Consider the following 11122-nt stretch of genomic DNA (forward strand, 5'->3'; position numbering starts at 1 on the left):
TACGGGCAGGATGCTCGACCTCACAGCCAGATGGGAACAGCTCCTTGCTAAAGGAACTGTTGGCTTGCACATATGCCCGCCCAAGATGTGCTCAGAGAAGCTGGGAAATCATTTTAGCTCATTTTTTAAGATTTGGGGTTTTTTTAATAAAAATATCAGCAGTAATAGCGACACCAGCACCTGGCAAATCTTAGGGAAACATAAAAAACAGATTATCAGAAACTCCTGGGGAATGCACATCTCACATCTCCACCTGGCAGAAAGATGTGGCTACTGCCACGTTATGCTGCAGGTTATGTTCTGCAGCGTTATTCTTGCATATATGCATATACATACAATGCCCCTCATTTTGCCTTTGACAACAGAAATGACTCGTTAAGATGAGCAGGAAAAAGTGCCAGTTCATCCGGAAATGACAGTCACTGGCGCTTGTTTCAAAAGGGCAGAAGACTTGGCTTATCCAGGCATGCAATCTTTCCCTTACATGCAAAACTGACCAATATCTGCATTTAAAAAAAATCCACCAAAGCTACTGTAACATCGGGAGGGAGGTGATGCTGCCAACTCCCAGCCCCACCACGCTGCTCTCAAATGTAGCAGCCAGGCTGCAAAGGAAGAAATTCAAGCCCTGTTCAGCAAAGGACAGGAGGAAGGGGAGGCCTTCTTGTGGTCCTGGGGTTTTAGGTGAAGCTGAAACATGCAAATGAACAGCTACCATGTAAAAGTAATCGTGAACGCAGTGAAATTCGGTTGGACAAGGCATGTGTTTCATAGTTTTGACTGACAAAGTGCTTCAGCAGACCAAGCTGTCACTACTGCCCACAGTACTGCTTGTTAAGACCAACTTTCAATTAGATTAGCACTTTCCAAAATCCCACCCAAATGGAAGGGGATGGAAATCAGCTCAACTACCTAAAACCATCAGCTGAACCCTCCCCACAGTACACATCTTGTTCTGAACCAGTCATTGGCACAGGATGGCAGAAACACAGTGGACCTGTCCTGAAACCCAGCAAAGGCAAGAGAGAGACTGATAGGGCTTCAGTGCAAAGATTTAGGAAAGCAGAGGTTTGGAAGGTAAATTACACATAACTGGAAGGAAATAAAAAGGCATGCAGACAAATTTGACCTCTAGGAATGCGACAAATAAACTTCACAATTCAGAAAGAGGGAACTTCTACAGGGTTCAGACTTTGTTCCCCCATTCACCACAACTCAAAACAGATCAAATAGGTGAAATGAGGGGAAAAATAACCACATAACATACCTGGGTCGGTAGCCGATACGATGGCACCGAACAGGAGGCAGTCAGTGAAGTAGAAATCTCCCCCGAGCTGCCCAGTGACTTTCATCAGCGCCACGCAGCCGTACACGACAGAGCTGGTGATTAGAAGAGGCAATTACTCATCTCTGCAGTGGATGAAAACAACACTCAAAAGGGCTCGATCCCCCTGAATTTGCCAGATTAACCCCTAAAGTTATCCAAACACTGGAACACCAAAGAACTGTACTGGATAAGATGAGCCTGGTGAAACCCCAGGGCCATGGTCTCGAAGGCGAGTGCTGGACCATGCACACCAAAGCACCCGCTGCACCAGACCACAAACAGGGCACCGGTGAGGAACCGGCTCCGAAACTCCTCCACGAGCACAACACGACTAAAGAAAGCAGCAGCCAGGCTCGTGGGGTCTCGCCATCATTTTGCGGAGTTTCCCATTAACACGTTTCAGTGCGATGACCTTGGCCTGACTTTGAAATAGCCGAAACTTTCAGCGAGGAACAGATAATGTGGATGCTGAGTTTGCTTGAATCCACTGGACTCTCCAGTGGAAAACACCCTGCGCCAGCCTGCACACTACTATTCAGAGCGGGAATCATCTAGCTCCCTCCGCACACAGGGATAAATATCTGAAACACAATCTGTGCTCACTAGGCACCTGCTCCCAGCGAGCAAGGGCAGGACACGCGTTTACGATCCTGCTCCTCCTGCATCTCATGCCTGTTGGGGCTGTGCTTTCAATAACTTGAAGATACTGCCTTTTTTTTTCATAAAATCTTCAGTGTGAAACTTTCCTTGCCACGTGTACGGGATGCTAAGAAAACACTATGCAATCAGACACCACACAGCGAAAGTCTGGGCAGTAAATAGCATTATTTGCCACTGCCACGCAGCAGTAGCAGAGAACCTGTGCGATTTTCAGGGCTGGGATTAGCGGCCACAGATCCAGGCTCAGGGCACTGCCTCCGAGCACAGCTCAGACCCCCACAGAAGAACCACACCAGCTCCAACTACTCACCCGATCACCAGGCAGGAAATTGCAGTGCCCAGAAAAGCGTATGCTAGGATGGATCCCAAGTTTCTGAAGAAATGCCTCTAGAAGGAGGAGAAAAAAAAAAAACAACTGAATTATATTTTGCTAACAATTTATTTCAAGCCTGCACAGGCACCTATGCAGTGTCCGTAGCAGCTTGCACCGAGCCCAAACGCCACAAGCTGGACAAGCACGGCAGAACGGTGCCCAGCACAGCGACGTACACCACCAGACCAGCAGACGTTAATGCAGCATTAATAAATGTGAACATATCATTTTCTTGTGCCCGTGTATTTAATAAGGTGCTGTTCTGAGTCCTGGGAACTGATTTCCTAACCCAGCAGCATTCCTCCTTCCTTCTCCCGCAAGCTAAACACGATCATTTTCCTCTTCTTCCAAATCAGCAGTTCAGAGAGCTGCTGCTTTCTAAAACCTTCCCACCCTCCTCTGCGTTTTGAAAGTAAGGATGGCTGAAACGGCCCAGCTGACCTCAAAAACCCCTGCGCAAACCCGTGCTCTAAATGGTTGAAGTTGCTGACCCTTCCCAGGGCAGAGGGATGGACAAGACCGACTGGGGCACTCTCAGCCCTGCTTCCTACAATCCTCCATGTACTGGGGAAAATCCTACCCAGCTCCGCAGCCTTGGCCTGCTGAGCAAGCATTAAAGCACTCTCAAGTACTAAAAATGCTCTGGAGGCAGAGGAGCTAAAACCGTAGGCGCTGTAAAGGCACGTACCCTTTTCAAGCTGTAGCCTGCATAAAATATAATTGGAGGAAGCAAAATGTTGAAAAATACTTCAGGATCAAAAGTCACCTGTTAAGGAAAAAAAAAAAAACAGCAGTTAAATGGTTTGTTAAGACTTTGCAAGACAAAACACAAAGAGGAATGTCATACATTCCCTGTACCCCCGCCAGATGAAATGCTGTCGGGTGAACACTGAGGATCTGTCTGGGATCTTTTGGAGACAGAGCCCAGAGTCTAAATAGCTTAAATTAAGATCAGCTAAAACTAGAGTTTCATTACATTGTGTTCAACTTACATTTTATAGCTGATCACAGTCTGACTGAAGTAAAAAAAAATAAAAATATCTCTTAATCCAGCAGATACAGGATCCATGCCCGTGGAGGGAGTGGGGAGCACCACTCACCCCTCCAGTCGCCGACTCCCTTACCTTTCTCAGCATCTCATTATCCTGGACATTGTTGAGCTCCTGGGCGCTGATTTCCCCCTTCAGGGTGTACTCGTAGTACTTCCCGCTGACGTTCACCAGCAGCGTGGCGGGACTGGTCTGCACTTGGCAGCTCAGCGTCACGTTGTTGACGTCGCTGGGGACGTGGATGCCGTAGCGCAGGACCACGCCGACCAAGACCCCTGGGGAGGGACACGTGTCGGTGAGACGAGCCACGGCAAACTCCCAGGATGGTATCTTTGAGCACGGATGCAGCATCAGGCACGCCAGGATCCTGACCCTCTGCTCAGCTGCTGAGCACTACCACCATCCAAATAACTGCCCACATTAAACCATCCACATCCTCCCATGAGCCACGCAAATGCTCTAAGCTCATGCGGACTTTCTAACACCAGGCACGGACTGGTCCTGAAGGCTTTTAATTACCCAGCAATCAGACAGACCCTCGCCCTAGTGCAGCGAACAGCCGACATTGAGGGCATGCTGGTTTTTTTAGGGCACCCTGGCATTGCCGGCACACAGCTGGGGACCTGGGCCAGGTGCCGCTCATACGGGCCCGAACTATGCATGTTGCACTTGGAAACATGTCAGCATCACGTTTTGCCACTACAGAAATACATTAAACCCTTCATTTTGGTAGTGGATTTGGTAGGGGACTAAAAACGACACCCAGCAACCACCAGGAACACTCTTGAGGACAGCGAGCATCCTTCACAAGAAGCCGCAGCACCACACAGCCTCCTCCCTCTCCGGGGAGCTTTCGCAGCACACAGCAGCGATCCGCATTTTATAAAACCATGGAAGTTTCCCACTCCGGGCCGACCACCCAGGTCTGCTCCTCATCCCCTGTAAGCTTCAACTCTGCGTCACAAGCAGCAGCCCCAGGGCAGCCCCACGAGCCCACGCTGCCTCCGGCTCAGCTGCTGCGCAGGAGTATCGTGAGGTTCATTTGCAAGTCAGCAATTTATACGGCACTTTTCATTCACAGCACAGCTGACGAGCTGTGCTCCGAGGTCTCACATCCAGATTAACGGCATTCACATGGTGCAGGCTCCTCGGGCTCCTTCTGACCCACACGGTGTGCCGAGTGCCCTCCTGCCAGAGCTTTCTGACATCTGCAGGCTGGGGAGGAGGGATGTCCCACAAGACACCTTTCCACGTAGCTTTCAGCACAAAAGGGTTTGGAAACCCCTTGATTAAGGCAGCGCTGAGCCGCCACAGAAATCCTAGATCTTAACCCCATTTCTGAACCACACATTTATGAAAAGCTTTCAGACACGTGGGAACTCAACGGAGACCACAACGCTCGGAAGGCTTCTCCATCTGCCTCCCAGGACGGTCCTGCTTCTTTACTGTTGCCTTAATTAAGATCTTGCTCTGTGCTTTCCTACAGGCAGGGCACAACCCCGACCAAAGGGAACACAAACTCTTCCTCTGCTGCCATCTCACAGGAGCAGAGCCTGGGTAGGAGCTCTGCCGTGGCTGGGCAGGAGACCATGCAACCCTGGTGCATTCAGCATCTCCTGCAGCCAGTTCCTGATCTGCCACCCAGTTTTTGCCTTCTCTTCCCTTGACAGCAGTTCTCCAGCATGAGATTTGCTCATTTTGCAGAAGAAAAGCCCCCACCTCCTGTCCCAGGCAATGCCATGCACAGCAGGGTCACCCGAGCACACATCCAGGCCACAAGCACAGGCAGAAGAATTGTCTGCGGACTCACCGCTGCTAACCCATCCCACCGGTGATGCAGATGGCTCATCTCAGGGACCAGGCCGACAGACCTGAGAGCTGCACCCAAAACCCAGTCCCTCGTCAAATGCAGCACTTCTGCAGCACAACTGAGCTGCTCTCACAAAGCTACTGATGCTTTTAAGCCATGTACAGTCAACCATGTGCTCACCACATGCTTTGGGCTTTATCCTGCACTGCACCGTTGGCACAGAATCGCCCCGACAGGAGCAGAAAAGGTCCCTCTCGGTGCACAAGCAGGCACAGTCAGCTCCAGCGAGAGGAGATGCTTTAGGGAACATCACACTGTGCAGAGCATGAGAGCTGCTTTCACACCAGCACCCCTAAGAGGGGACACCAAAGAGGAATCCTTTTACTTGCTTTTCTGCTAATGTCTTTGCTCCTGTGATCTTCCAGTGCTCCAGAAATAAAAGCATGGAAATGAAGGCAAGGATGTCAAGAACACTGAGATGTCACAGCACCTATTTACATGAGCATGTGGCGGAGAGGTGCATGGCACCACAGCACCGGCACAGAACACCCAGGTTTCCTTTCACCTGGAAGATGATGACCCCTGAGGTACCATGGGAGACAACCAAAACTCTTCACTGGGATAAAGCGAGCTTCAGAGGGTTATCTACATCTGCTTATGACTATTACACAGCTTTAAACAGTTACAGGGAGAATTCAAGTGAAAGGGAGGAAAGTCAGACAGGAGAGCTCATTGACCCTCTGCCCTTGCAACTGCTCCTCCACTCCTACGGAGCAGGCAGCACCAGGTACGCCGCACTCTGCAGCCCTCCAGAGCTACCTGGGGTGGCTTTTAAAAAGTCTTTTTTTAAAAAAAAAAAAGTTGATCTTAGAGCTTCACATGGGACTCGGAAACCTCCAGTAGCAGCAGCTGCCTGTGTTTTCTCATCTGGAAACCCATCCAGTGATCCCTTTAAATGCCCAGGCTCAGCGCTCCGAGATGAGAGGCAGGAGGGACGGACAGACATTGCTGCTGGGAATTCAGAAAGGATCCTGACTCACCCGCCTCTCTGCTCTTAATCCCCGTCCCAAAGCAGCGCTACATCTGATAGCACCCCTGCTCATCCTCGCCATCTCGCTTACCCAGGCAGCTGTTCCTGGCCCCGAGTGCCAGCTGCAGCCAAATTCCCACTCTGGCCAGGAATAGGATAAGGGAAAAGGGACGTATAAACCTACAATATCTGCCAAGACCGCTGTGCTTGGGGCTCCAAACATCAGGCATTTTCTCTTGCCCTGTAACACGCTGCCTGGGAGGCTCCCAGAGCTCTCTGGACCTGCGTGGGAAAAGACACCCACGTGCACATACACATCGGCACAAAGAGCTCTTGGTGTGCGAACCAGCCAGCAACACGCCAGCGGCTCCCGACGCAGAGATACCATCAGAGTTACTTACAGGGAAAGCATGCTGCCGCTCCGCTTAAAGCCAATTACTCTGCTAACATTAACATGACCCCACCACCAGCCCCTCCATCCCAACGGTGGATCTCTAATCAACCCTCCCCACCTAACAATGCTTGCTGGAGGCACCCGGGACAAACTTGACCTGGATGCCAAGTTTTTTCAGACACCAAACCCAGTCCTGGGCTCAGGCTACCTGGACCAAGCCCAGGGGACCATGTAGGTCTCTTAGGAAATGGTTCAGACTCTCTTGGCACTCGAACGGCCGTCCTAGCAGCAACCTGTGAGCCGCTCTGCCAGTATCGACACGCTTTTGCAGTCGAAAGTTTTACGAACCTAAGCCCTGGGAGGGAGCAGAGCGGAGGGAACCTGACACTGAGGAAGCTGCCCGAGTAGAGAAGCTAAAGGCGAAGCTGGTAAATTAATTGAGTTCTTTTATGCGAAGTGCAAAAGATTATTTTCATTGCATTTCTCCCAACTTCATTAAAAAGAACAAAAGCCCATGGGCTTTTTGGTTTTTTAGGTGCTGTTGAACATTTCCGAGGTAAGGTTTTAAATGAAGACTAATATATTACCATTCAGGCACTCCTCAACTATGGAAGCACACAGGATCCCCAGGCGAGCATTAATTTCCAAAAGGAAAGAAAAATGTAGCGAGCAACTGAAGACATCCTGACAACAAGCAATTTAGACATACGCAATCCAGGGGTCGAGTGGGAACAAGGAAACTAAAATTCTAGAGAAGCTCCTGCCACATCCACCATCAGACCCCAAGAAGAACTGAAACAAGGTTGTTCAATTAATCATCCTAAACGCTGAGTACCTCGGACGTGGGAGCCTCATTTTAAACACTCAAATGAAGTTAGAGGTTCCTACACACCTATTGTCTGTCACCATGAAATGACTCCAGCCTGTGCCCAGCTCTTGAATATCAGCTCTGAGATGATGGTGTGATTTGTAAGATATAAATCCACTCAGAGCAAGAGCTTACGGCTTACTGTAAAAACACAGACACCAGGGAAACTGGTGTATTTCAGCAAGAAGAGATGTACGCAAAAGTTTTGATTTAGCTGTTGGTTTTTTTTTTTTTAATTAGAAAAAGACAAGCTTTTACAAATTGCTTCTCTTGCCCAGATTTCAGGCTCTGTTTTGCAGCTTGCCTGCTGCAGCACTTCCACATTTTCAGCAGACTTCCCCAGGGCTGAAAGCATCACAGGGGCCGGGGCCAGCAAAGCAGAAGCGGTACCTGCTTTGCTCCCTGCAGCTTTTAAGTTGTTGCTGTAAAACAACAGCATCTCACCACTCCTTGGAAAATTAAACATCCCTTTTTCTACAGCAGCTGTCATGACCTGAGAAGCAAATGCCAAAAGTCTCAATAGCAGGGAAAAACTTCGGATTTTCTGCATGACCAGACTGGTGACGTTACCCATTTCGCCAGCAATTCTCTAAGCACAGTCTGCAAAAGAGCAGACAGAAAAGATGCGTTTTACGGATCGGCAGGAGACCGAAACGACCCAGGTCATCTCTGAGAACAAGGGGAGCACTCAGGTGGGTCAAGGAGAATGGAGGACCAAGACGAAGAAAACTCCAGCAGAAGAAGAACAAGGTTAAGGGCAAGTTTGAAAGCATGAAAGGAATAAAAAGTCTGTGTGCCAGCAAGCTCTGGGGCAGCAGGAGAAGAAAGACATTCCGTGCTGGAAGCACGTGCTCCCACAGCACAGCTCCCGTCCTGGGGAGGTGACCACCCCTGCCTGGCAGGAGCCATCAATGCCTGCCTCAGCCTCAGTGGTGGCTTGCAGGAATCTGAAAAGGCAGACCAGCATTTTGTGCCTCTGGGCCGACGCAAGTGTCTCCAGCCCTTCGTTTGGAAGGACACTGCCAATTAACTGAAACTGAGGAGCACAAAAGCCAACAGCCCAAACGGGTCAAGCCACAGCCTTCAGAGCAAAGCTTTCTGCTGGGCAGGGGACTTGGCCACATTGCTGCTCTGACCAAGCTTGGTCGCACATCACCCAGAACCAGCAAGGGCAAGGACAGCACGGAGATGAGACACTAACCACAGCACTCAGCAGAAGACACCTTTTCAATCCTAAATTCAAAAAATCTTGTCTAGATAAGGATCCGTGGCCACGTTAATCACTCCCCCAGCACAACGCCCAGTCCTACTTTGGCTGAACTCCAAGTCATGCTAGATCACCTGGGCAGAGCCACGTATGGCATCTCCATACAGTGGTTCAGGCCACTTCATGAGGCCACATCGCCTCAGTAAATCACAGGCCACTGTTAAAATCCAACCAGCTACGGACCCACTCCCCCGACCCACAGCCTCACTCCACTTCTTGTGAGAACACATGTGGGGCATGTCACTGAGAAGTCCTTTCACAGCGGGAGGAGGAACTCCAAAAGTAGGAGCTCCAGAGTTCAGGGCCCTGAGCAGCAGGACGTAAGGCTGCTGGCCCTGCAGGTCCCTGAGCATGGCAAAGGGTGGGAGCATCTCCCCAAACGGCCTCTCCACTCTTCTTGGACAGCTTCTGGAAATTCAGGCACTCTAAACATAGGGTGGAAACACAACCTCTGGCCCCAGCATGCGGGATGCAAGGCTCCCGACCAGTGCAAAGCCTGCTCTGTGCTGCCCCAAGTCCCCACTCTCAGCCCTGGAGCAGGTAAGCAGGACTTGCTGGTGCTTGGTGACATGGTTTCGAGGCTACTTGTCATGTGGTAGCCCCCGACCCCTCCAGTTTCACCCATGCTGCAGCTGCTCTGTGAGGCCACCTGAGAAAACCCAACCAGTTCCTCACCGCTGGAGATTTCGGACTAACGCTGCCCTCGAGAGCCCTCAATATCTAGGGTCTGGCAACCAACCAGCCCTCCCTCCAGCAACACCCAGATAACGCTCAGCACAGGGCAAGCCAGGACGGGACGCACAGCCCGGCCGTCCCAGCGAGACAGGAGCATCCACCTGCAGCTGGGAGGGGACGCGGCGTGTCCCCCCGGACCCCCACACCCCTGCGCCCGGGCGGACGTCCACAAAACGAGCCCTGTCGCAGCGCCTCGGCAAGGGCCACCAGGCACCGAAGAAGGGAAGGGTGGGCTGCTGCGGCGGTGCCATGAAGGCAGGCGGCCAGGCGCCAACCCAGGCGCTCCAGTTGGCCCCGCGCAGAGCCGGGACTGGTGTGGATGGGGCTCCCAGTGCTCAGGGCAGGGCGGGCGGGGTGGGGAGGGTGGGGCGTGGGGGTGCCGGCGCCCCTCACCGTAGATCATGGCGAGGCCGGTCTCGTGGAGGAAGCGGGCGCGGCGGTGCTTGAAGAGCCAGATGGTGAGGATGGTGAGGGTGAGCAGCAGGATGAAGACGAGCAGGTTGGCGCTGTCCTGCCGGTGACTCTCCTCCGCCGCCTTCTCCGATACGATCTCCTCCTCCAGCGCCCCGGGACGCGCCGCCACCACCTCCCCGCCCGCCGCCCCCCGCGCCCACAGCCCCGCCGCCACCGCCGCCAGCACCGGCCCCGCCATCGCCCCGGTACCGGCCCCGGCCCCGGCGCCAGCAGGAAGCGGCGCTGGGCGCAGGCGCTGCGGGGCGGGGACAGCGCTGCCGGAAGCCCGGATAGGGCCGGGGCTGGGGCGGGAGAGCGGGGCTGGGGGTGCGTTTGCGGCGGCGAACAAGGGGTTGTGTTTTAAGCCAGCAAAGGAGAAGAGCGGGTGGGGGCGCGGCGAGGATGAGGGGGTGCGAAGGCGGCGGCTGGAAGCTCGTGAGGGGGAAAGGGGGTTGCAAGCGAGCAGAGAAAGGGTTTGCGAGAGGCAAGGTTGGTTGTGGAGGAGACTGTGAGCTGGCAAAGATGGGGGGAGTCAGACCGCAGGGGTGTAAGGGGCAGAGGGATGCGAGGGAAGGGGTTGCAAGGGAAAAAGCAGGTTGCAAGGGTGCAAAAAGTGGGTTGCAAGGGGGAAGGTGGCCAGAGTGCAAGGAGGTACGAGGAAAAAAAATGCCCAAACCAGACTTGCTGCAAGGAAGAAGTTTTGCACAGGCCTTGCTTTGCACAGCCACGCACAGGAGCAGTTGGGTGCTCTGGAGGGGTGTGCTGCAGGCCACCCCTGTCCCAGGCTCCTGGGGAGACGGGGTCCTGCGCATGGGGGGACAGCAGCAGCCCACGCTGCACCCCGAAGCTGGGGCTGGCAGGGGATCCTGGAGGGCAGTGGTGCACTCACATCGTGCCGAGGCGTGCGGATGGTGCCGTGAGCTGCAGTCAGCCCTGAGGTGGGATCAGGGTAAACTTTCCACCCTGTTTACCAGTAAATAGGGGGGACTTGTGCAGCCGGTGGGGCAAGGGCTGCAATAAATGCCACAGTGATGAGCTTAAAGGTGATTTGCAGAAAACACCCTCAAAGAATTGCTTCTGTGCCCCTTATCTTTGTGCCTTGGGGGCATGGATGACCTAGGATGCGTGGAGGCAATTGAAGGGAGGTTTGGCTGCA

At 52.8% G+C, this 11122-nt stretch overlaps 1 protein-coding gene across 1 annotated transcript in view; it reads right to left on the reverse strand.

The window, feature by feature from the left end:
- SLC9A6 (solute carrier family 9 member A6) overlaps positions 1-10180 on the reverse strand; it is a 30564-nt gene extending 20384 nt beyond the window's left edge. Inside the window, exons 1-5 of the mRNA XM_068411839.1 lie at positions 9907-10180; positions 3485-3684; positions 3049-3126; positions 2298-2374; positions 1268-1380 (exon numbers count right to left, since the gene is read on the reverse strand). Coding sequence (XP_068267940.1) covers positions 1268-1380; positions 2298-2374; positions 3049-3126; positions 3485-3684; positions 9907-10165 — 727 coding nt within the window. The 5' untranslated portion in view covers positions 10166-10180. The remainder of the gene's footprint in view (positions 1-1267; positions 1381-2297; positions 2375-3048; positions 3127-3484; positions 3685-9906) is intronic.
- Between the last annotated feature and the right edge of the window lie 942 nt (positions 10181-11122).

This window comes from Nyctibius grandis, chromosome 13 (genome assembly GCF_013368605.1).
Source record: "Nyctibius grandis isolate bNycGra1 chromosome 13, bNycGra1.pri, whole genome shotgun sequence".
NCBI lineage: Eukaryota > Metazoa > Chordata > Aves > Nyctibiiformes > Nyctibiidae > Nyctibius > Nyctibius grandis.